Source organism: Ixodes scapularis, unplaced genomic scaffold (genome assembly GCF_016920785.2).
Source record: "Ixodes scapularis isolate PalLabHiFi unplaced genomic scaffold, ASM1692078v2 PGA_scaffold39__5_contigs__length_11793443, whole genome shotgun sequence".
NCBI lineage: Eukaryota > Metazoa > Arthropoda > Arachnida > Ixodida > Ixodidae > Ixodes > Ixodes scapularis.
In genome coordinates this window covers 9843337-9870541 of record NW_024609867.1, presented here as the reverse complement: position 1 = coordinate 9870541, position 27205 = coordinate 9843337, and the positions used below count along the sequence as shown (strand labels likewise).

General features: G+C 45.8%; 1 protein-coding gene and 1 pseudogene across 1 annotated transcript in view; both read left to right on the top strand.

Moving 5' to 3' along the window:
• Positions 1-16542, top strand: part of LOC120840161 (arginine kinase-like) — a 61191-nt gene extending 44649 nt beyond the window's left edge. Inside the window, exon 3 of the mRNA XM_040210553.1 lies at positions 16448-16542. Within this exon, the coding sequence (XP_040066487.1) occupies positions 16448-16542 (95 nt within the window). The remainder of the gene's footprint in view (positions 1-16447) is intronic.
• A 5893-nt stretch (positions 16543-22435) lies between these two features.
• On the top strand, positions 22436-25802 carry LOC121046574 (annotated as a pseudogene).
• The last annotated feature ends 1403 nt before the right edge of the window (positions 25803-27205 follow it).

The window sequence follows — 27205 nt, the reverse complement described above, 5'->3', positions numbered from 1 at the left end:
GGCACACGGTTCAACTACGAAACCTGCGTTACGTAGAAAGCGTGAGGCAAACGAGGTAGGTGGCGTTGCCCGGATGAAATGTGAACGGGTTAGATTCTTGCGTAGCTGGGCCGTATGCCTGAGGTCAAGCAATCGAAGGCGTGATGGAAGTGGTGCTCGGACGAAGCGCGAACGATCCAGTGTCGCTTGAAATCCGGCACCACCGGTGAAGGTCGAGTGAGCGTAGCCCAAGTACTCAAGCGCGCACTTGGCAAAGAAAAATCATACAACGCAACAAACAATTTCGCAATTCTCACTGCAATATAGTCGAACAAGAGAAGTATCCGATGGCGACTAGTTAGCGGTGCACTTCGTTTTGGGTTACCTCTATTCATTCCACAGGAAGGTACGCTGAGCTTATAACATCTACACACGTAAAAGAAAAATCCGTAGACTGAGCAAATACGTGCGTCCAAAAGCAGGCCTCTCTTCTTCAGAATAACATGGATAGTCTGAGACAGTTCTTGTTTTTGGCTAAATATATTAAACGCGGTACAGGAAGACGAACGTCTAAGAAAGGACTTTCCCGTGGTGTTTTATGTGCCTTATATAGATGTGGAAAGCTTAGAAATGGTTATGCAAATATGATCTTTTATCGAGCTCAGATTCTGCAATGGGACAGATGTTTTCTCAAAATTGCATATACGTGTACTGCACAAACAACGTATATCCGTTTCGAACCCCGCTCTCAGTGGCTCCATAACATATTTTATTGTCATTCAGCCCTATCATTCCAATACACATTGTGGGGATTCCTCTGGTCTCCCTTCACGCTCGGCTGCCTTCGCTGTGAGCTCCGACCTGTTCGTGAGGCGGAGGGCCGCCTGGCTGGGGGGGCCCTCCTCTCACTTTCTCCCGGGGGGACCTTACTCCGTCCCCCCGCTCGGATGCGAATCACTGCCGACAGGCGAGGAGGTTTCGCCTCTTGTATTCCCGCTTTCAGGAAAGGGACTCGTCCGGTGACCGCGAAAGAGATAGGACGTGTGTCGGCGACCTCTCCGATGCTTCCCCGGTCTTGGCTCTCCGAAACACCGCGTCTGGCCAGGTAAGGACCTTTCCTTACCTTGCCGGCGCGGGGGGCATTTTGGATGGGGACATAGTAGTTCATTTTAAGAGTGTTCTAATAAATTCTTTTGGACTCTGTCCTTACTCTGGTACGTGTGTGTTCACTTCCGCTATATTCGAGAGAGTGAGACAAGGTAAACGATCATTAGCACCGACGGAAGTAATTAATCGAACCGACCCGCCGTAATGTAGCCCTAAGCGTTCGTCTATATTGCCGCGGAGATGTGGGGACCGCGCTACTAGGTTTGACGGCTCTTTTGAGATCGCCGCCGCTGTTGAGACAACCCTTTGGTTACTCTATCGGTACCTGTGTTGGTAGCTAGCAAAATCCCACAACTTAAATAGATTTTGTTCAGTATTTGCATTCTTTTGATAGTAAAAATTCCGTAAATATGTTTGCATGTTCAGTGTTGAATATACACCATACACAAAAGGTGTTGTACTGTGACGCATTTGAATATTTATAAACTTATAGTACTGATCTCCCCCCTCTCAGGAAAGACAACTGTCCAAGGCCACTTGTGTGTTTGTTTGTTTTTTTTTTGTTTTTTTTTTTTACTTTGCGGCTACGACAGGTTACGAAAAACATTCCCAGATAATCCATTGACACATTTCGGCAAGCTTGCCTGTGAATTGGCTCGTGACTGCATAGCACGCACATGCACAAGTGCACGCGGTAGGTGATGAATCAGCTTCCGCGTGCTCGAGTTGCCTCTTCCATCATCACCATCACCAAAACGACACTGTCTGGGTACTTTCAAATAATATGATTGGAGTTTTCTTTATTTACTTAGTCGACTGGGTTATTTGTTCTCTTGCGAGCGTGCAGTGGGAATATTTGCAGAAATAGCCGTTGAACCCTGCTGTGAGCCTGCAACGTGTTACCCTCGAACCGCGTCTGAAGTGCAAGTCAAGGTTGGTTGTACGGGGAATCAAAAATTAGGTTGTTGGCTTGTGAGGTACATAACGTAGCGCAAGAAAGATTTTGTTTTTCACTTCCCCAGTTCTGTCTTAACGTCTCCCCTACAACGAATCTATAATTATTATGAAGTTATGTTGTGACAGGTACGCGCAACATTTATTTCAATATTTATAGGGCGTCATAGCAACCCCGTTTGTTTCATTGCCCAATATCTTGAGGAAAAAAAATCGCAATATATATGCACGCTGTACCGACGCCGAAAACAATGATCTGAATAACATGATATCTGGCATTAAATTCTGAAGCGACCTGACATTCGTTTGCAATATTAAAGGGCAACTCCGCTTCATTTTTGATATATAGAAACCTATGAAGCCCTATTCAGTATCATATAGGAAGACACCATGTCAAATATTACGATCTAATTCCGTCTATATATTTAATAAACTCGCCAGAAAACTTTCAAATGAGCCAAGTCGCCGAAATCTGTTAACTCTAGCGTGCGACGTGAGGCGCAATCGTCAGCACAGTCAATGCGACGGAGTTGAAGCGGTTAACGTTGTGCCACTACGTCAGAGGCATGTCTACGTCATTCTCACGTTTTGTTTGTTTTTACTTCTCAGAGCGAAATTGAACGATCACGTCATGAGTTTCTCCTCCCTGTGTTGACTCAACGGCGTCCACGTGATCACCTAACGCGGATGCGCTAGTTTGCGCTGCCCTCCGCGCTTATTCGTCTGTTTTTCTGCTCTCACTCTCCTCTTTCGTCTTCTCCCCTTCCCCCTCTCCCCGGACCATCACCGTCCACGCCATGCGAAGCGATCTGCCCCCGTCGCGTGTCCTTTACCTCGCCCCCACGAACGTCACAAGACCACGTGGTTCGACATGACGTGCCATGACTCTGACGACACGAGACCAATGTTGCCTGACGCAACAAAAGTTTCGGTTTCGATATCAGCTGATGTTTAAATTAAGATTACACAAATAATATTTCACATTTCGCGAATCCGAAGGCGTAGAGCTGCTTAGTAGTGCTTTGTGAAATGGAATCACACTGAGCCTAAATTTTTCAAAATTGAGCGGCAAGTTTAAAATTGGCGTGGCAACGGACATCATTGAACGTAGGAACATAGAAGAAAGAATTCTTTTTTCGGTACTATTAATTATTTTGAAAGTTAAAAGCTAATAAAACTTACAAAAATAAGCAAAAAAAGTTTGCTCAGTGACAGAAAAAGTTTTTTTTTCGACACAGTCGGAAAAGTTAGAGTTGGATCGAGGCTGCTGGTTAATTGGCTGCGGGACAGGCTCATGACCGCCTCGCCGCCCAATTAAAAATCCGTCTATGGAGCCCACCAGCATTTCTGGGATGTTCTGACGTGCCCATCAAAGGTTTTTCGTGTTTTTAAGATGTCCGTCAAAGTTTTCTAAGCAGCCTGACGTACCTTTTAGGAAACCCGTAAAGGGAGTAAGAGACCCGTCATAGCCTTTTGAGAGGCCTGTGGGGTCCGTCCCAATCCTATCCGCGAGACCATGCCATTCATCAAAATTGTTTTAACGGGTTTGTGGTAAAGGTTGCGTGACCGCTCAGTATGTATGGGTCGAGGAAGCCGCTTAGTTAATTTTAAATCGGGCGATGAAGTTGGAAAAGGCGATGAAGTTGGAAAAGGCGTTGAAGTTGGAAAAGGAAACAAGCAATCGTGTGTGTGGGCTCATGGGCCCGTCTGTCCCTGCCTGGGTGTCCCGTAGCAAAGGAGGCGACCGGGGGCCACCGCCCCATGTGTAGAATTGACGAGGCGCCGACCGAGCAGCGTTGATAGGCGAACGTAATCCTGTCTGCTCTGTATAATTGCGAAACGCGACCCGTCCGCGTGAAGGTCCCCCGCGCCCCGCGCCAGCCTAGGCACGGCGAAGGAATGCTGCGCTTTCCTGTCCACAGCGGCTAATTTCGTGCTCAGCCGGCTTCCCCTTAGATGGAGCCGCGCCAGGACATGGGGACGGGGGAACGTCTCCTCAATTTCGAAAACTGCTCGCGCAACCCGACGTCATGATATGACCGAGCGGCCTCCCCGACAGAATATACCCTGAAGGGTCACGTGGTCTCTCCTTCGGGGCTGTTAAAACGTTCTTGATGGATGGTGTGGGTTCACGGAAGGGACTGGGCAGCCCCACACTTCTTTCAAAAGGCTACGACGGCTCTCTTACACCCTTTAGGATTCTTAAAGGTTACACCAGGCATGTTAGAAGACTTACGGTGCTAGGACTTACAGTGCTAGGAGGAAAAGGGCAAAACCCCGGAAAGTTGAAGCTGAAGCGAACTAACGTTTTTTTTTGTTTTTTTTTTCGTGCGCGGAATGTTTTCGTTTCGCTGTGGTCGCGCCAAAACGGTAAGAGACAGGAGAACGTCTCCTCAATTTCCAAAACTCGTGGCGCAACCCGATGCTATACAGGCCTAGCTGCTTCGACGACGGAATTTATCATGAAGGGTCACGCAATCTCTCCTACAGAGCCGATAAAACGTTTTTGATGGGTGCTGTGGTTTTACGGAAAGAAATAGGACGAACCCACCGGTCCCCTTAGTAAGCTATAACGGGTATCTTACACCTTGTAGGAATTCCCAAAGCGCTCGTCCTGTCCAGTTCCTTCCCCTGTCCTTGCAAAAATTCGCGCTGTTCCATTATGAATCCATACCAACTCGCCCAGTTATCCTGTTTACTAATTCCCAAGGATTGCGTCAGGCCCCTTAGAAGAGTGACGGGCATCACATACACACCAAGTATTTTTGTCGTATACGTCAAAACATTTCAGACATCTTGGTGGACATATGGACGGATTTACAAATCGGGTCTGACGCAGTTTTGGGATTTAGTTTTAACATTAACGAGCGTAAACGTGTTTTCGGAGCACTTCTGAAATCACAGAAGTTCGGCAAACATCGTTGTTCTCTGTGACGGTACGGACGATTAAAAGTATCCCAATGATTACCGACGCTTTTGTATACCAGTGGGAAATAACGTTAATAACGAATTCTTCTTCCCTCAACGTCACTTTTGCTGCGTTGTAAGACCAATTTGTGCGCAGGCTCTCTTTTATTCCATATACCGCGTGACAGCAATAATTATATTTTTATTTATATAAATAAATATTTATTTTAAAACGTAATACATATTATGAATAGCGCATTGCTAACATTCTGCATGGACATACTTTTTGTCTCAATAAATAAAGCAACGGTTAAGTAACTTAATCATTAATTTTGCAAATTTGTGTTCGTCTAAGCTTCCTAAACACATTGTCATTCAGATTAGGTACAAAAGAGCTTTACTACATACAATGTTGTTGGAGAGAAAAGAAGACGTGGGGTTTATACAAGAGGAGCCCACGCATCCCGTATTTGCAAAAAAAACCGCTGGTTCAAACAGTCCTGCACGCCTTGGTATAGTCCGACTTTCCTCACCGTTTCATATAAAACCATCGATTGCCTAGAGCCTCACAGGGTGGTGGAGGCTTGGTGTATTTGTTTTTTTACCAATTATTGAAGCATAATTTATTGTTCAACATTCAAAATTATGCAAGGAAACTTTTAGAGCGCAGCTCTTAGGCTCCCGTTACCGGCTTGAGCGGCGTCGCCGTCGGCGTAAAGTAGCGGTGCATGATGGGTAAATTTCCCCGCTAAATTTAGCGAAAAATTTTTCTTACTAAACCTAGCGGAAAAAGTTCCCCGCTAAATCTAGCGGAAAAATTTCCCCACTAAATCTAGCGGAAAATTTTTCCCGCTAAATTTAGCGGAAAAAATTCCCTGCTAGATTTAGCGGGGAAATTTTCTCCTTTAAATTTAGCGGAAAACTTTCAAGGTAAAATTGGCGGGGAAAATTTCCCCGCTAAATGTAGCGGAAAGAATTCTCCGCTAAATTTAGCGGAAAAAGTTTCCCGCTAAATCTAGCGGAAAATTCCCCCGCTAAATCTAGCGGAAAAGATTCCCCGCTTAATTTAGCCCGGAATTTTTTCCGCTAAATTTAGCAGAAAATTTTCTTCTAAATGAGGGCGAGCAGGAGAGGAGGAGGGGCATACCCCTCTCTAAGTACCTTCCCCCCTCCTCCTCAAGAGCTGCGCTCTAATTCGGCGTTAAAGGGAGTTGTAAACGGCTTTCATTTTTTGGAACATTGACCATGCCCATGTTATATACCATGATTCCATAAGCCGAAGAACATAATGCGCCGTGGGTAAGTGGCAATTCAAGGATCTTGTACGTATTCATACATACGTTCCCAAAAGCTCCGAATTAAAAGTAAAAACACTAACATGTTTTGAAGCGAAAGGCACTCAAAATGTTGGGGTGGTCCTTGTCAAAATGGTCGAACCAGAAGCTTTATATATGTAGAGAATCCAGTCCACGGTTCTTCACAACCTCGTCCATTTCTGTAGGCCTACGCACCTCTGAAAATTAAAACTGAGATCATACATTTAGTCCATTCCTCTCTGCTAGTTCTGCGAAAAACGAAAAAGTTTAATTGATTCCCCGTCAAAAGCGTGTTGTTTTTTTTTTTTTTTAAGATGGAGCTTAGTTCTAATATCTAAGGCACCTTTTTTGTTTCTTTTTTTACCCACTGGAACCTTCTTGGCCTGGTTCCAGCAGAGGTCGTAACTTTATATCGGTTGGGGCCATAAAGACTGAAGACTTACGATTCTGTTGGGTTTATGCGTATTCTGCATGGCACACAGGTGGATAGCAATTATCAAATTATCGCTTTTTAGTGAATGGGCTCTGTTTAAAAGCCAAACGACAAGCTCACGGCAACTTCGTCTGAGAGAGAAAGCCCGCTTCAAGCGTGGGTGACGACAGCGTCCTCTCTACTTTCGTCGAAAGCGGTTACCTCTGCAAAGGCAGCGGCGGTTCTTGCTCGCGCCATGGAGCCTTTCAGCCCACCGTAATTCTGTCTCGTCCGTTCAGAAGAGAGGGCAATGCGCATCTAATCACTGTCGCGGAAACACCGAGCGCTAGGAAACTTGGCACTCAATGCTCGTCGCCTAACGCAAACGAGAAGAGCTAAAGCGGATTTCGGTGTGTTTACTCCTTGCTGCGTTCATCGAGAACCCCACAGTTCTTTCTCGTCCTTCCTCCTGTACTGTGCGTTCCGCTGCGGGCGCCTCTCGACTGTGTTGGCGTAGATTGAGCGATAATATGGTAACCTGCAGGCAAGCTGGTGCATCTAAACCATGTTGAATAAACCTGAGAGTGGGGCAAGCAAGGTTTGTTCAACATAGTACATTGAGCGTCCCAGTCGTCGTTTTCGTACCCAACGTAGCCTATTTTAGGTCCGCAACTCAATAATAAAATAGCCTTCTTTAAGAATAAGAATAAGGCATATTCTATCACGAAAAATAAGTATGAACGTCATGCGTTCAAACTAGTGCCCTTCTAGTACCCCTCTTTCCATCCTATGGATATCTGTAGGCAGTTCATGAATCATTTATGGACCGTTGGTTTGCCACAGAACGGCCATAACGGCGATATAGGAATCCCCCCGATACGAAAACGTTTATCATTCCTTCCTATTACCATATGGTTCTGGTGAGTCTATTAAGATCCAAGTACCTCTTTACAGTGTCAGCTATAGATTGGTAGATTAATAACGTGATGCCGGGTAGATGTTTTCGTTAGGTGAAGGGTGGTGTCCGATTTAAATAATTGTTAATTAAGCGCCGGGCATAAATATGTTACATGTCCAACTCCAGGGCATAATCAATGTGGAGCGAACGTTTTCAATGTTACCGAGATAATGCTTACCTGTTGTTATCTTATTTTGTTATCTGTTATCTTATTTTAAATACGATAACAGCGCAACCCTTTAGGGACGGCTAATGCTAGAATTACCGAATGCTCACAGAGCACAGAAACTCCCAGGCTAGAGGTGCCAAAATAGATGCTAAATCTTTTTTCCTTACTGGTGTCACCGCGAGCGTTTAGAAAGCATGTTTTTGCGTAAAAATGAACGGAAAAAGCTATTTTTTATTAACTTTTATTGGAGATTTGTACAAAAAGACCCGAGCGTTATGTTTTCTCAAATCTTTAGTTTACAATGGTTTGGGGCACAATTAATATTGTTTTTAAACAAGCATATTTCACCGCTGGCTTCAGGCAGCGCATCTCGACTCGGGCGCGTCCTAAATTCTGTAGTGATTCGCGGCGCGTCCGCCTGGGAATCGGGGGTTGGCATCCTTGAAACCCTTTCCACCGTATATGTTTCGGCGCCCAAAATGGCCGATTAAAGCCAAAATAGAAAAGTCGTACTGGATGCTATTGAATGCGATACTCCCGAAGGAATACAAGCGAACGTTCAGTTCCCCGAGTTGTCGTTGCGGGACAAATGTCGTTGTTGCGATCGCTATTACAGTTCGGCTCTCCAGTACGGATCGCTGACACCTCTTCAGAGCGGGCTCTATGGCAGTTTCCCAACAGAGTTGTTCTAGTAACGTTAGTCTTTGCTAAACGCGTAGCTATACCCCCGGCATACTGAGTGGCCTCTACGGACCCAGTAGAGACTCCGCGCAGACCCTGTATGGCTTCTTTGCAGACCCCATAAGGACCCTGTGTATACCCTGCATGGCTTCGCTCCGTATCCTGTACGTACTCCCTGTAGACCTTGTATGGGTTTTTGCAGACCCCATAAGGACCTTGCGAAGACCCTATATGGCTTCCCTAGACACGCATATACTCTCTGTAGAACTTGCACTGGTTCTCTGCAGGTACCGCATACCCTCAGGGCAGTCAAGTTTGGTGTGACACGTTGCGCCATCTAGCTCAAAATATTTGCAAAACTGGGAAGGCCCCTTCGCTCGTAGGGCTGTTCACGCATCAATTTGAAAGTATTGATTCGTGCGGTCTTGGTCTTTTATTCCTAACATTGCTTTTGGATGTCGCAGAAAAGCAAACGCCGAAGCTGTAGGCACTGTTGCATACCGGAGTGTCGCAACCCCGAAACCACGGCGGGCGTGAAGCTCCGCAGGTTTCCGTCGAGGCCGTGGAAACTACAACGCCGACGAAAAGGCAAACAGCGCACAGTAAACGGGGACTAAAGGAATTGCAAACAGGACAAGCGCTTGTCCTGTTTGTACTTCCTTTAGTCCCCGTCTACTGTGCGCTGTTAGGCTTTTCGTCAGTATGAACCAACTAACCCACATCGCCACTCTTATTCACTACAACGCCGTCAGAGATGAATGAATGCGGTGAAAGATGTAAAATAAACATGCCGTTCACATCGCCCGACTTGAGAAGGATTTCTAAATGCTCTATTTTACTTGATATTTGGAATTAATGCGCTAGAAGTCCGGCTTTGTCTTTGGATTCGATGACTCTATGGTCAGATCAGTCCTTTGACTCTCTCACTGCTCTCTGCTCCACCGACACATCTTGATTGAACGACGTTTTGTGGACATTTGAGCGTAGTTAACGAAATCCTAAGTGAGGGTTTTCTTCGTTTCGGCGATTGGAGACGGTCTATCGTTTGCACCTTTAGCATGACCGCGTAGCTGCCCAAGATGGTTGCTCAATTTCGACCCGTGTCTGTACGGTTCTAACTTCGTCAACGCTGCGAGATAACAAACTACTCAAGAAAGACAAAAAAAAAAAAAAAGCACTTGCTCTAAGAGAAAGGTTATCCATGCGGTGTTTCTTTCTGTTCTATGAAAAAGTGAACAGCGTATTCAATCGACGAGAACGACCATCAGCTTACGACGAGCAACTGCGTGCGATACCGCCCAAACCACGCCTGCATGCACGAAAGACACATTCCTCGCCATAATCGTTTTCAACACGGCGACGAGGGGACTGGAAACAAGCTGATCACCGAAATGAGGTCAGCTGTTCATGCGGGAAGAATTCACTTGGAAAAAAAGGTCGCTGAGGGTGAGAGGGGAGGGGGCGCTCTTAGTTCTGCTTTTGTAGAGAAGCAAAGCTCGACAAAGTTTTCTTTTGTTATCTTAAATGGGCACTGACACCCCAAAGGACGTATTTTTTTCATTCTCAGAAATGATGCACGATGCAGTCATAGACAGGTGAAAAAATTCGCATCCCGAAAAAAAATATAACCCCGCGCGCGCGCGCGTTTTTTTATTTTTGGCGTTTTCCTCTGCCGCTCCTCGCTTCTTTTGATTCGTGACGTCAAGAATCATGAAATTTAGAAGCTTTGTAGGTGGCATTTCTATAACAATTAATAACGGAAATTGTAAGACGTGTTTTTTTAACGCAGCGGCGAACGCACTACGGCCGTTCTTCTTGAAATACCTAAAATAGTAGTCCGTTGTGATGTCGCGTCCTTGAATGTTATCCTCCCGCGGATAACTTGGCGGCGCTCGAGCAGAGGATCATCGGTGAGTCGCGGAACCGGACGAAGAAACCGGTTTCCCGGTCCGCCCGGTGCTCTTCTCTCCCGCTTCTCGTTTCGGGTCGCGATGGCAATAGGGAGTTTTCGTAGACCGCGCTGCCCCCTCCGCTAAGCGTTCCGCAACGAAGAGGTTGCTACTGCGCCTGCGCGCCGATAGCCTTGACTGTGGAGTTCCCGCTATCGTAGCGGGTTGCGGAGTGCCTTGCGGGACGGCGAAAACGATCTACGAAAACCCCCTAATAGCGCTTTGTTTTGTAGCGTGAAGCGGAAGTGCGAAAGAAACTCGACTCGCAAGAGACCGCGAAATTTGACGTCACTGCGCTGGCGCGGATGGCGCGGGAACTTAAAATTTGGCATTTGGAACTTGTTTTTTTACTTCCCAAATTCAGCATTTCCTAGTCTCGAATTTCGAGGGTAATGTCCCGGCAGTGTTTTCAATCGTTTCGGATAATAAAAAAATGATTTTGATGTGCCAGTGCCCTTTTAAAGAACGGAAACAACGGGAAATTAAAGCTCCTTCTGTCTTTTGTTTTCACTTATATTTGGCCGTAATAGCAGGACGTTCAATTTTATTCCGCCAGCTCCTGTTTTAGGTTGTCTCCACCTATCGAGGAAGGCACTACATATAACTACGCAATGCTAGAAGGCACAACCAGGCACACAAGCATTTCTATATATTAAACGTTTGATAAATATTTAACACATTCGGTAGTATAACGCGCGACAACACAACGCTCGGAGTCGGTAATAACGTAATCTGACCAGGATACGCCGGCGGCGCTGCCGATTTTAGCCATCCCATGTTGCCTCGTTTGGCCACGATGGCGCTGATGATCAACCGATGGTGGCGCTCTCTGGAACCCTGCCCAGATCCTATGGACACCGTATGGAGCCTGTCTAGACAGCTCATAGAGTATGTATGGACTCTTAGGGTGTCTTATTCTAGATACGGTATCGGATAACTTTAAAAATAATAATAATAATAATAATAGTAATAATAACTTTATTCATTACCACAGATACATGTGGTGAATGGGAGGCCAGAGAAAAAGCTGCATGAACGCAGCTTGACGAAGCTCCGGACCCCCCATTCAGCAGCTGCGACACGACACATAAATGTATTTACAATGAACATTTCATTTTTTGTGCATTTATATATGATCATAAGTAACACATGTACGATCAAGATTTAAGAAAAAAACAATTCGAGGATATTATTCTTCGAAAGCTGAATAACATCTATATTCCGAATAAAATAATCATTTAATAACGTAGGTAACGTGTAGCTCATTTCCTGCTTACCATAATTGGTTCTGCATTTGGGAATCTGCCAAGGCTGGCGATGTCTAGATGAGTAATAGTAACTTGTTTTCTTTTAAATCAGCGAGTTCAAAAATTATATCGTTACGTCCATGTTCCGCATACTTATACGAGAGTGTCAGTCGATAATCATGCATTTGATGTCTGTTAAGAATTTTGTAAATTTTAAACAATGGTTGTGTTGGATGTATGTAAGGAACGTTTGCAATTATTCTTACGACCTTTTTCTGGAGTAAATGTATCGCATTTAAATTTGACATGGATGTATTGCCCCACACCAAGTTACAATAGCATAAATGGGAATAGAATAATGAATTGTATAGCACCCTTTTTACACTCGTGGTCACTAGAATGGGACGTCCATAAAACGTTTGTTGGCCAACAGTTCACAGGGCGGCCAAAGAATGACTTCAGGAAGGCAACAGTAGTCGCCGTTTGCTTATAGATGCCTTACGTTCTTCCTAAGGGTGCTGCTCTGTAGAACATTTTCAGTGTCCATACAGATTTTGTAAGGTATATTTTTTTAAAAAAATGTATATATATATAAAGTCACTCGCCCGCTTAAGCAAAAAACGCGTGTATGTGGTACGCTTTTTTTTTTACCACATGAAACGACAAAGTGAAAGAAAAGCCAGTGATTTTTCAGCTGCTCATTCGAGAAACGGTCAAATACCACGTTGCAGCCTCGCAGGATATCTGAAAGGGGCACTCGAGTGATTCTTGGGGAAGCTACTTTTTGGTGCGATGGCGTTAAGGAAGTGTCAGTGAATGAGTATCTTCAGTTTTAGAATGCAGATCCGCCTATTGATCACGCAGGAATAAAATAGGTGCGGACTCTTTTCTGTTCCTGCGCCGACCAATAAAATTATCGTATGTTCGAAAATTTGGCGGCCTTTGTAAAGTTTCGCTAAAGAAACAATTTTCAGTTCATTTAGATATGTTGTGCATAATAAATTCACAAGACGTAAAATAGTTCTAGTTTAGAATACGCTATACTGCAATTATCGTTTCACAAACAAGGGACTACGTTTTCTCCTTGCCTTCCTCCGCGGGGGGTGAATTTCCCCTTCCCTCGGGATGCGCGGAACCGCACGTATCATGAACTCTTTCTCTCCGGGTTTTTGGGAAGTGCGTTTGTGTCTCCAAGCCCGTTCATCCGCGTAAAAGCGCTATCCTTTACTGTGAATTTTCTGTGTTGCTATGACAACCCAGCACGTACTAGAAGGGAAGATCCACCTACTCGTGCGGCGATGTCGTAGCGGCACTCTCAAGACAGCAGAAACGCCCTGCCGTTGTATCCTGCCGAGGACACAAATGCTTAGAAAGCGCCACTACAGTGGTGCTTTCTAAGCATTTGTGTCCTTGAACATCGCCCGGATTTCTTATTTGGCGCATTTCACGCGTGTGCTCAAGTTCAAGCTATTACTGGCGCCTACCGTATAAAGGATGCGAATTTTCACGCGTTTTCATCACCGGAGAAAAGTGATTAGTGTTAGCAATCCTGAGCGCTCGCAACGTCTATCTGATCACGAAATCATATTTCTACGTTGCTATATCGCTGCTAAGATTACATCGTCGTTTATAATCGTATAAAAGGCGTGTGGCGACATTTGTACTATTGGCAAAGTCGTGTATTAGAGTCGTGATCGTCCAAGACGGCGGACTGCATCTTTTTCTTTTCTTTTTTTCATCCACTGTACCCTGCAAGCCTATCATGAAAAAAAGTTAATAAAGCTTTAGGCTGTAGAAAACTGTCTGTCTATATTCTGTTACGGCATTGAGTGCGTCCCCTTTTTAGAGGCGCCGCTCAAACAGCTCACGGCGGCGTAGAAGCGGTCGCCGTGCTGACGACACGCTATGCGCTTGTTGCAGTGGTTGCAGGTGTGTGTACGCGCGGCGCAGAGTGGTCGGTCGCTCCGGTTGCAACGGACCCAGTCGTAGGTAAGCTCGTTGCACTTGTCTGAACCAGCCTTCCCCGTTTTCCCGAGGCGAAAGTCAACGTGGCGACATCGTTTGACATCACGTACCACAGGTTACGCTGCGATGCCAAACATTTGTTTGGTTACGACTTGCCTCAACCGCAAATCGAAGAACGCCCAAAAAGGTCTACGTTTCGTCGTCCTCGGAACCCGAACACAACTCCGAAGCACTGCTATCGTCCACATCGCTCGTCAGAGTGGCGTCATAGGAAATCATCCCCAGGTCGGCTGTCGGCGGAAGAATTTTAACCTCTAACGGCGTCAGGTCCTCGAGCGTAGAAAACTCCGCCATGATCGAAGCTCGAATGACAAAAAAGCTCGGCCGGTGCGGCTACCTCGGGATCGCTGCGCGACGGAACGTTGTTCAAGGCCATTGGCCCGAGATCGTTTTGATATGCGAGCGGTGACCAGTGAGAGTGGTTTCGTTTTCGGCTGGATCCGGAGGTTTGGCGGCCTCTAATTAAATTTTTATTAAAGAAATAATCCCCGTAGGACTATAATTTTTTGGTTTTTAGGGATACATAGGTCGTCTAGATTCAGTTGTCATCATCAAAAGAAGAAACCCAAAAAAACACTTGAGTGCCTTTTAATGCTGGTGGTCTGTGGATTTGCACTTCCCCACTAAATGCAGGATTTAGTGAATTCAAAAACTGCTCAGAAGTATCTAGTTGGGCTGAGATGCATTTACTGCCTTGTGTATTTAGATTATGTCAGCCGCCAAAATATTTGATATCCGAAGTACATCGGAAATGCACACTTCGGACGATCTCTTATATTGTACTGAAGATTCTGTTTCAATTACTTTGAAAGAAATTTTTTGATTTTGCCAATACATCTAACTGAGTAAATATTTGGTACTTAATCTTTATTAGATTCCATCGTATCTTAGTACTCGTTATCTCAATTACATTTTTCAATCTTAAAAAAGAGAAACACGTGTCGGAGACATATTTTACCGGAATAGGAACGGGCAAACCCCAGCTCAAAGTTGAACCGACGGCAAACTTGAAGGGGAAACGACCGAACGCAAAACAGGAAATAAGGCAGAAACGAAAAGGCACACTCAAAATGTAAACAAAGAAACAAACATAAGGAAACGGGGAGTGGACATCAAAAACGAAAACAAATAATTTCCAGTTTTTTTATTTTTTTTATTTTTTACCCTGTACCGCAGCAATGCCCCGCTATGTATAGGAAAAAAATCGAATTTATGTATATATTTCAATTAAGGTCACATGTCACCACAACTTGACCCCTTCAGGTCACGTCGCGTGACCACGTGGTCCGCGTCATGGTATTCCGTGACGCAGCTCGACACCGTGAAGACACGTCACTAGGTACCGTGATGTCAGGTCAACTGAAGTTACGTAATGTCCGCTCAAGTGGCATCAATATATAAAAAAAAATATATTCTTAACTTTCAGGAACGACAGTTTAATATCTTCTAATCAAATTATAACGATCAATTCCCAAATGCTGCATTCCATGCAGTATAAGGAGGATTCTTCGTTTTCAGCTTTAACCAATAAAAAACGGCTAAACGTAAGCCGATTTTTTAAATTCTGTTTTAACCGAAAAAGGTCAGTATTCTAGAGGCGTATATTAGGTGATTGGAGTGACGTCTCGTTGTGTATGCCCTGATGACGCAATTTCTTATCGAGTACTCAGCTGTCTTCGGGATCACACCATGTCATGCTGGGTGTTGAACAGTTTGGGGGGGGGGGGGGGGGGGGGGGAGGGACAAGTATTCAGTCACTTTTGTAACCGAGTTTTATAATGAAGTTCAGCTGTCATTTGAATATGAGGTTTCCACTTTATAATATTTGATATGGCCCACAAATTCTCATGGTATGATGCATTTTCAAGAGCTCAATTCGAGCAGATGGCGGAGTTTGCAGAATGTCACCGGGGTTTCGGTACACTTGATTTACCCAGTGTTTAGAAAGCTTGCATCAGTCGTCCTTTGGTGACCGCATTTCACTAATTTTAGCGATTGTAATCATTCACATAGGCGCCTTGATAGTTTTGAATGTAAATGCACATGAACGGAAGGGTTGCATTCTGCATCAATATAAAATAGTAAGAAGGCGTTCGACAAAACTGACAGTTATAAACAAAGAGTGCCCGTGCAGTAAACTAGAAAACCTTGGAAACTCCCCTTTATTACAAACATAGAAATTATTGCCGACCTGATGACTAGAGGTATTCAAAGTTCCTTCTTTTGTTGAGGGTATGTTTTAATTTCAATTACTGATCATAACCCCATCGTTTTCCGGTATTGTGTTGTGCACGTTGTATACACACGAACGTGCCTCATATCAAGACTTCGAACATTCTGAGACACAGGATAATAAAGTATTATTATTAAATATATTAATATGTGAAGTGTAGAGACTATCCATACTTAGCCGTCCCAACTGTGTTGTCAACGACAGGAGCCGTCGCCACGATTGCGCGAGAACTGCACACGCATGTCGTAACCGGTCCACGCGATGGAGTATCATCAGCGTGTGACGTGCGTTTGGACTCAGAGAAGAAAAAGAAGGAGACTTGAGATGCACGAGTATTGCAGGTAGGTACCCCTCTCGGTAATGGGCGGGTATTGTATTAATAAACCGATTGTTTTTTTTTTGTTTTTTTTTGCTTTTTAGGAAAGAAGAAAACGAAACTTCTGGTTGACTTCAGAAAAGCTCATAAGTCGGATCAAAAGGCCGCGACTTGAGAGGCCGTTCGAATTGAAGCCTACAACCTAAGTAGCGGTCCGCGAACGCTCACTTCGCCCGACATCCTCTACAAGAACTTCGGCCACGAAAATCACAGTGTCGAGAAGACGTAAGCTAACGACTGGAGGACAAGGGCAGGGGACTAAACGACAGGGTGATCGGACGACCACAAATATGTTTAGCCGTGCGGAGGTGTGCGACGAGCATTCCGACCACGACAATCGCCAACACGACAATTTGACAACGAAGGCCAGGGACACCGCAACGTTGAACAACCACGACGTGGCTCCCGACGGTGCAATGTCCGGAGTCTTTGACTTTCAAGTACTCATGGAGGCCGTTATACAAATTGCGGTACACGGGCCCTTGCAAGGGGAGTCACAACTTTTCCAAGATACGCAGTCACTACAACGTCACCTACCAACAGATTCTTCGAGCGTCATGGACGGACAGCTGACTACGACGAGCGCCCAGTTGGCGCCAGTATCTGATTCATGATCGAACACCCCACCTACGGTGGAAGCGTGGCTCAACAAGGTTGACAATCTAGCTGCGGCCTATGAGTGGAGTGATCAACAAACGACCTGCTTTGCTCTCACTAAGCTTCACGGCGTCGCAAAAACATGGTATGACCGTCTGACCTTTGTTCAAAGAACCTGGGACGAGTGGCAAGTGGAGATGAAAAGGCCGTTCCGTCGGCATCTTGCTTTCAACACGTCTTCAGGGGCATGAAGAAAAAAAAAATAGGGCGCCACGAGAAAATCGAAGCGTTCTTTTATGACAAGCTGGCGAAACCACCGCGCTGCAACCGGGATGACGGGACGTGCATCGTGTACCTGATCCCTGGACTAGAAGACGAAGATTTAGTGCGGTCTCTGAGCGTGCGAGATTACGTCCCCCCAGACGAGCTGCCTGGGTGCATAAAGCGACTTTATGAAGGAGTCGATGTGATCAAACAGACCCGTGCCAAAACCCTCCATCAACCGCCGACTGTTCAACGCCTGAATCACGGTTTTGACAACAACGAGCCGACGACCAGGACTCCAACAAAAAGATTCAACGAAAGAGGCCTGCCACTTTGTTTTAAATGCTCGACATACGGACACTTCTTAACTGTATGTGCAAAACCTGAGCGAAAATCAAGATGTACCAAATGTGGGAAATCTAGTCTCGAGAAGAAAGACTGCTCTCCAAAAAGAAACTGCACAGACACGCGCGACAAGCAAGCAGCCGTTCTAACCCAACAAGGTCGACCGGCGCCTTTAGGCAGTTTCCAAGGTACATTGACGGTCGACAAAGCCAAGGACAATGTCTAGGTTTGTGTGGTGCACGGCTCAGTGCAGGTTGTCCCGCTGCTTGTTGGACAGCCTTTTACTGAACGGCCGCATGTTGCTGTGGTACGTCGCATGAACACCCAGCGCATTATCGAAGAGCGTGACACATCTGATGATGAGGACGGGATTTTGGCCAGTCTTAATACACCGGTCTTGGCTCCAGGAAGCGTAAGCGCCTGGGTGAAGGAAGCGGTCGTAATCCCTCCAAGCAAACTCGGAAATATTGCGCTCCGCTCCAGAGAAGAGACACGAAAGACTCACCGAGACATCTTCATTGATTGCAGTATCCACAAATCGCGTGGGAATTACGTCGCCACATTTGTTTTGGGAAAAGACGAACTGGGAGAACTCTACATTTGCGTAACTAACATATCTGTCACGCCGCTCATCGTCGCTAAAAACGAACAGATAGCTCGATAAGCATGGTGCACGGAAGAAGACACAAACATCAACCTCGACGCGTACGTAAACAGCAGCCAAAGAAATCCGAGATCCGTAATGGCAAGATATGACCTAGATGTCGGTCCATCGGTTTCTGACTCCCCCCCCCCCCCCCCAAAAAAAAAAAAAAAAAAAAACACTCGTCACCACAATTAATGACTGTCTCGAGTGTTTCGCCACATCCCTATCGGAATTGGGGTGCACGAAGGCAACAAAAATGAAAATAGTTTTAACAGCAGACACTCTCATGGCGTACCGCCCATACCGTATAGCGTACCCTGAGAGACAGACTGTTCAAGCAATGATCGAAGAACTCTAAAAGACTGGAAATGTAATGGACTCTACTTCTGACTACGTGAGTCCCATATTACTGGTCACAAAAAAGAACGGTGAGAGGCGACCATGTATCGGCTTTCGCGCTCTCAACAAAATCACCAAGAAAAACAGGTATCCACTTCCTCTGATTGATGACCCTCTCGGCAGGCTTCACGACGAATAGTTATTCACTAGCCTGGATCTTGTATCTGGGTATTATCAGGTGCCCATCTCCGAGGACAGCCAAGAGAAGAAAGGCTTCATTACTCCGGATCGACACTAGGAATTGACTCGCATGCCTTTCGGCCTCGTCAACGCAGCAATCGTGTTTCAGCACGTAATAAATACAGCGTTCGGCCCGCTCAAGAACACAAAGGTCATGGCCTATATGAACGGCCTGATGATTCCATCGACTACGTTTGAAGAAGGGTTGGTCGTTCTACGCGAAGTTCCTGAGGCATTAAGAGATGCTGGCCTCACGCTGCGCTTGAAGAAGTGTTCTTCTTTCCACGAAAAGATAAACTATCTGGGGTATGAGATTTTGACTTCGTCCATCAACCCTGACCACGTCAACAAACACCCATGACCTGCACGGATTTCTCGGCATTTGTAGCTATTTTCGACGATTTGTGACCGGATTCGCCACGATAGCGAAACAACTCACCAAGTTACTTTCTAAGGAAGAAGAATGACACAGGACGCCGGATCAAGGAGCCGCATTCCAAAAGCTGCGAAGCAGTCTAATGAGCAAGCCCACACTGGAACTCTACGCACACGGTGCTAAAACAGAGGCACACACAGACGCATCCACGTTCGGTATCGGAGGCGTACTGTTGCAAGAACAAGTAGACAGTCTGATGCATCCGGTCATGCATGTCAGCAGACGCACGACGCGAGAAGACCGCTACCACTCTTACGAGCTCAAGGCGTTATTCGTTGTTTGCACGGTTAAGAAACTTCGGCCGTGCTTGTACGGGATCGAGTTAACGCTCGTAACGGATTGCCACTTACTGCGAACCACGCTGTCTAAGCAAGTTTTTATGCCACGCATAGGAAGGTCGTATCTGAAGGTGCAGAACTATACGTTTGGCGTGGAACATCGACCAGGAAACAAGATGAACCACGTCGACGCGCTCATAAGGGCCCCTGCATAGGACCCCGAAGAAATGGATGTCGCCACGGGCGTCAGCGTTTTCGCTACAGAGCTCTCTGGCAATGACTGGTTGGTGTTGGCCTAAAAGACCGATCCAACGTTACATAGAATCAAAGACTGCTGATAGGGGTCTTCGCAGCGTCTCAAGAACGAGTGTATGCTAGCAGCGGGCAATATTTTCAAGAGGGTCTATGACGACGGAGAAGAGCGTCTGCTTTTGGTTGTGACACGAGGAGCACGTTGGCATGTAGTACCACGATGCCACGATGATGTCGGTTACTTTGCTGTTGAGAATGCCATGGCACTAATCACGAAGAAGTATTGGCGTCCCAGAATGCGTCACTAGGTCAAGCGACACATTGCGTGCTGTCTGGAGGGTTTATACGGACGGTTCCCCCCGGAAAAAAGCAAGGAAAGCGACACAGCATTTAAAAAGGCGCCGTGCTCTTTGACGCAGTTCATAAGGACTCCTTAGGCCCGTTCGTTCACAGCGCCAATGAAAAACGACAGTGGATGGTTTCACGAAGTTTGTTGTCATTCGAGCCATGAGAAGCACCTTGTCAGGCTACGCAAAGAGCTTTTTAAGGGACCTCGTCAGCGTTTTTAGCGCTCCACGATGACTGGTAACCGACCAGGGAACCGCTTTTACCAGCCGACAGTTGGAGCACCATTGTAACCGCTCATTCACACTGGAAGTGGATCCGCGTTCGCAAAGCGGTTGCAAACGCAGTTGTATAAAGATCCAGTACAATTCCACGCGCACTCGATGACATCAAGTGCTCGTGACACTGTACTGGATCTTTATACAACCGCGTTAGCAACCTCTTCGCGAACGCGGATCCGCTTGAAGTGTGAATGAGAGGTTAGTCTACCAAAGTCGCTCGCCTACAAAAATGCCAACTGCACGTCCCAAGCTAACGGGCAAGTCGAGAGGGTTAACTGAATCATAAAACCCTCCAATGTCAGTTTGTCAAAAAGGAGTGAAGGAAAAGACAGGGAAGAATCACTAATTCAAGTCCAATGGGGATCAAACATCACGTTACACCGAGCAACTAAAGTAACCCAACGTCTAGGACGACCTCGAGGACGATATTTAGAATGACGTCTCGGACTACCTCTAGGACAACCCCTAAGATGATTTCATGGACGACCTTTGGGACGACGTCGAGGACGATGTCAAGGACTTCACGTAACGTCAGCTTAAGCTACCGGCGCCTCGGAGCTTACACAACCGGCGCTTACGCGAACAGATCTTACAGAACCGGCGTTTACACGGCCGGTGCTTAGTAGCTTACGCAACCGGACCTAACGCGAACGGAGCTTACACGGCCGGAGCTTACTCAGCCGACGGTTACCAGCTTACGCGACCGGCGCTTTAGCCAAGGGCGCTTGCGCCACAGGCGCCTCAGTCACCGCCGCTTCAGCCACATACGTTTCAGCCGCTATGGCTTCAGCCACGAGCGCTTCAGCCACCATAGCTTCAACCACCATCGCTTCAGTTACGAGCACTACATCCACGGGTGTTAAGTGACCTTGATTTCACGACGTTGACCCATAACACTACCGCTTTAAAATATTAGGTATGTTATATATATCTCTTATGGTTTACATGTGCGGGATATTGATCCCGCACATGTAAACTGAAACAAGTTATGTGGCGTGAGAACTCCCTAGACGTTGATATACTTCACTGAGCTATGTACACATTACCCCAAAAAGTAACTAAATACCGCTACTCGCTCAAAAAGTAACTAAATACGACTATCGTTACCGATCCTCTAGAGGAACACGGTATTCTACTTAAAATGTAGCGACATACCTTTGTGGTTACTTTGACGACCAAACACAAACTGCTTTTGTTTCATGATTTATTGTTTTCCTTTCAGCAATCGATGCACTTAAAGACCGGCCAGCAAGCAGAAAGGAGCAGGCTAACTTTTCGCTATCCTCGATTTTCTCCTCGCCGTTTTTCCCGCAAGAGGAAAGAAAGAAAGAACCCTTCCTTTTTACGTCGCCGTTTAGGATTAGAAACGATTTATTGAGCGGCCAGTTAATAATCGCCACCATCGCTGACTTGCTCAGCGGCGGTGGCGGCAGTGACAGCGGCCTGAGACTAACAGTCTAAACTAACAGACTAAAAAAATCGCCACCGCCGCTGACTTGCTCAGCGGCGGTGGCGGCAGTGACAGCGGCCTGAGACTAACAGCTGTCTTCGAAATTTGCAGTCTTCGCTGAAGCGCCGTACTGTTATCAACGCCAGGAGCAGTTTATCATCATCGCAACGAAGGCCTCAAGTCATTGGTTTACAAGCCTGCACCTGACGTCACCTAGCGCCGTTAAAAGGCGAATTTCTCCGGGATCCAAGCCACTTGCTCAGCGGCGGTGGCGGCAGTGACAGCGGCCTGAGACTAACAGCTGTCTTCGAAATTTGCAGGTTGGTACACTTCGCTGTATACTGCGTTTACGGTTACTGTCCACTCGCCGCCGCCGCTGTTGCTGTTGCTATTGCTATTGTAGCGTTGCGCTGTTCTCTGTCTAGCTTACAATGGCTGATTCCGATTGCCTGGTATGTCTTAAGTCACTCCCTGAAAACGGAGTGTTTTTAACATGCTCGGAATGCGACTACAGTTACCACATCGGCTCGTGTTCTGGTGTTTCTAAGACAACCTAGAAGGCCAAAGGGGATGTCGATAAAAGTAAATGGAAATGCCAAACATGCGAAACTTCGAAAGCTCGCGGGGCCGAGGGTGCCGTAAAGCAGAAACCCGAACAAGCTGCCCTTGAGAAGGTTCTCATGGAAATCAATAAGAAACTAACGGAATTACCAGTAATCAGGTGCAAAGTTGATGAATTGATGTTGGTAAAAGAGACCGTCAACAAGCTGGAACAGTCCGTTCAACATATGTCTGAACAGTACGACGAAGTTCTTAAAGAAATGAAACGCCAACCCACTGAGATTGCAACCCTGAAAAAAAAAAAGTGGAGAAGATCGAGGCTGATAATGCTGGCCAAGAAATTCAGAAACTAAGAATACAAGTCAACAGCATGGAGCAGTACAGTAGGCGACAGAATCTCGAAATACATGGATTGCCACAAACCGACAACGAAAACCTACTGAACAAGATAAACGAGCTAGCTACTGAACTGCAACTACCAGAACTGTCACAAAACGAACTACACTCTTAGAAAAAAGGGTACGGATAGTCCTCCCTTACGGGAGGAACGGTCTTGTAACCTATGTTCCTTTAGAAAGGGAGAAACCTTCGTCCCTGAAGCAGAGGAGCAAAGTTCCTCCGTCGCTTGCATCTCAATATGACGGCCCCGAATTGAGCAAATCGAGCCCAATAAGGCTTAACGAGGACGCCACGTCTCTTGTACGGGACGAGAGCAGCAGCAAATGAAAGCGTAACACGAGCTTTCCGCAAACTGTGTTTATTTCCGAAGCCAGATTCCCCCCACAGGTACAGAAACCTGGGTTTCGAAAGCAGTTACTCAGTCTTCTCGTCGACAGCACTGCGATGTTAAACGGAGACAACCGATACCCACTTACTTCGCGCAATTTGCGTCTTACCTTTGCTGTTCCTCGAGTCACAATTTCTTCGTCAACCGCACATCACGGAGAAGGGCAAACTCACTCCGCGGAACCAAAAGCCGCTCTCGAAAGAACAAACTCGAAGCCGCTGTTTATCGCGTAGCGTGAAATAAGGTTAAATCGCTAGCCACCAGATGGCGGGGTCAAGCAGAGTAATTGCAAGTAGCTAAGCTAGGTGGCGCTAGGTACCGCCCAATTCATGTTCTACAAAAAATAATTTGCTTCTTTCAGGCCACTACTGTGCCTTGAGGATCCTCTACTATACACACATGACACCCATTACACTTATTACAAGCATCAGGTGAACATCCATTAAGCACACGCACTGCACACACAAATATCAATACAACGGAACGCCACACTAACCCGAACACTACACCGGTGCTCTGCGTTTCCGTCTTTTATACTGGTCGTTTTGAACGTGCGGAACTTTCCGGTGACTCCCTAAGCAATAAAAAAAATTCCCAGCATGTTGATTTTTTCCCAGCAATGTCATACCTCTGAGAGTATTTTGAATGGCTCAGGGGTTGAATCTCTTATTAAAAAGTAAACGCTCAATCATGCCGTAATTATTTGAAAGCCAAAAAATCAAGCCGCTCCAATGCGGTTCGAAGCCATGAGTTTGTTTCCCCACACGGCACGTCGTAGCCTGTATTTCTATTTGTTTCTCTATTTCTGCTGTTCGCGCAAAGCTGCAATTGTCGTCTTGAATTAATCTCTGTGGAGCGGATATTCAGTCAGCTGGAAGTGATGCTTCACGGACTGAGAAATTGCTTTTCCATCAACTTAAATGCAGTCAAAGCCGCGACTTGCGGCAGGTGTTAAGTGTACGGAGTAGTACGGAGCTACGCCGTGGCGAGCCCGAAAACTTCTAGCGCTCATCCCAGCGCGCCACGGAGGGCAGTTTCTCCAGCAACCGTAGTATAATTAAACAGCAAAATAGAGGATACCTTCTTTTTTTTTCGATTTTACCTGCTATTGTTTTTAATGCCGAAATTCCATACTGTAAATATACGTACTTAACGTCACGATTTCGTACTGTTCAGTCCTTGCCCCTGAGCGCGATCGCTCTCGGGGACGAGACAATTCCGACAGTCACATTGGCCACTGTACGATAGGAGCTTCTACTGTTTAGACCAGCGTTCCAACATGACTATCCGCACGTTGATCGATTGCACGTAATCCCTCAAGTGGTATTAAACTTTTTAATGTAAAGCGGAATGTCAACCTGCGACACCCCACCCCCTCCGATCACAACCCGACCAGCGGCATCAATGCCCAACAGTTTACGATCTCATCTTCTTGTTACACCACTGATACGCGAACACATGGTCACATCAGCGATAATTCCAGTCTTCTGTTCACAACCCAACACTGCCATCACGATGTTGCAGCTATGTTGCTGACACGCACCAACACAGAACCACGTTGAACGCCGGTTGCACTCGGCATTGGAAAACAGAACCGAACTCAGGGGGGAAGGCACCCAGGCAGCCGGCAGCAAAACCCGCCTGTCTTGGACGTAGTTCCTGCGGTTTCCATAACGTCGAAAACGTCGACACAGTTCCGCGTGCTTTCGCTACTGTAGTCTGTAGTGCTGCAGTGGCTGTAGTTCCGTGCCGCGCGAGTCACGCAATCCGCAGACGGCCATCCCCTAGTGTACGTGGAGCTGCTGGCACTGCTCCGGAACTTCGCTGTTTCTAGCGGCTTCGTTTGCTCGTTTCATAAAATTAGTGATAAAAACGTCAATGCAACCGAAATTTTCTTCACGTTTAGACTAGAAGACGGAATTACAGGCGGGCTTCACTGCCGCTGAAGCTCAATCAACTCAACAGCTATTAATTAAACAACGTGCGCGACCTGCTCGAAAAACGAAACCGAAAGACGATGAGTCGGGAGGGCGAAAGCTTTCACCCGTCTGCCTGGAGAAGGAGAAAAACGTTTCGTTCCTCCCCTTTTCTCGTGTCCGCTTGGGGGCGCGTCGGTAGAAGGGAAGAAGGCGCGCCGTTGCTACTTTTTTCCTCCATTTTTTCTTAGAGTGTAGAAGGCGTTCACAGGCTGTTTTCAAAGCCAGGCAAAACTCCGGCCGTACTCATTCGCTTCGTGTCGCGCATTACACGTGACCAGTGGATGGCAAAAAGGGGTCTTCTAAAGAATATCGAATCCAACGTGTATTTCCTCGATAACCTGACACCGCAGAATAAGAAGTTGCTTTGGCTGATGAGGGTTAAGGCTGAGGAAAAACAGTACCTGTTTGCCTGGCAGAAGAATGGTCTCTTGTTTGTGCGTAAGGCAGCGGGCGAACGCGCAATCGTCATTGAGTGTGAGGCTGATTTAGATAAGATCTGCTGAATCAGTGAAAGTTAGAAGCTTCATTTATTTGTATTTTTGTGATGGCAGAACCACCAGTAACTGTTTATCTTGACAGCACGTCATTTAACTCTGTTGTGCACGATCCTTTTCTGCTTCGAAGTGATAAGATGTCAATCTTTCATATCAACATAAGAAGCTTACAAAATAAATGGTTTGAAATAGAAACAGCCTTGGATTCTTTAGATCACAGATTCGATTTATTGGCATTTACTGAAACGTGGTTTTCGAGTGAACACGACGTAGTCAATTTCGCAGGATATAAATCTGAAGGGGTTTACAGAAGAAATTGCAAGGGAGGAGGGACCTCGCTTTATTTTAAAAATAACCTTGAGTATGTAGTCTTGCCCGAATTTACGCAGATGAGTGACCACTCTGAGTCGGTTGTTGTAAAGTGCCTTGGGTCACTGATTGCTTCAGTTTATCGGCCCCCATCGGCCGCGATATAAATGAATTTTTTGAGTTTGTAAATAAATTTCTAGACTACGTGTCATGTCTCAATTTGCCAATTGTCTTAGTTGGTGACTTCAACATTGATTTGCTTTCATCTACTCGTTCCTGCCGACGTTTTCTTGATGTCATTGAATCTTTTGGTTGCTCAAACGTCATTCATTCACCAACAAGACTAGCGTCTGAAAGTGAAACTTTGATCGACTTGTGTGTTACCAGCTATGACCCAAAGGATGTTGTCTCGGGTATTCTTACATTCGATCTAAGTGATCATTTGACAATATATTGTTTTTTTCCTCTGGTCAAAAAGAAAAAGTGTAAGATCCGTGACCCTCCTGTACTGCGACGCAATTTCGGCGTGAATGCTCTTGCTCTTTTCCGGGACATGATATAAAATACCAGTTTTGATGACGTTTATAATGAAGAAAACCCAAATTCGTGTTACGACATATGTTTGCATAAAATAAAGCACATTTACAATGAAGCGTTTCCTCTTCGACCTATAATAAATCACAAGAAGTCTAGGAAGCCGTTGGTTACTCGCGAGCTGTATAAAAGTATTAATGAACGTAACAAACTCTACGATAAATTTATTCGACTAAGGGACCAGACAATATTAATTAAATATAAACAAATAAGAAATAAATTAAATAAGGACCTCAAGAAAGCACGTGTTGAGTACTATAAAAACAAGTTTGCATCTATTTCGAATGAACCAAAAAAACTTTGGGGTGCAGTAGGAAGTCTAATTGGAAAACACAAGAGTAAGATTCCCGATACATTAACTCTAAATGGTATTGAGTATAACGATGCCTTACTGGCAGACAAATTTAACTCCCATTTCTTAAACGCAGGTGCATCATTGCAGCCACGTGGTCCGAACGAAAGCTTAGACAAATATATTTCATCTGGAGCTGTCGACACTATTTTCTTGGCTCCAAGCAATGAACAAGAAATATATTGAATCCTTAAATCTTCATCTACAAATACCGCAGCTGGAGAGGATGACATCAAGGCTATACCAATTATAGCTGTCGCAGACTTCTTGTGTTTTCCTCTGCAGCATATATGCAATAACGCATTAGCAACGGGCATTTTTCCTGATGGCATGAAAATTGCAA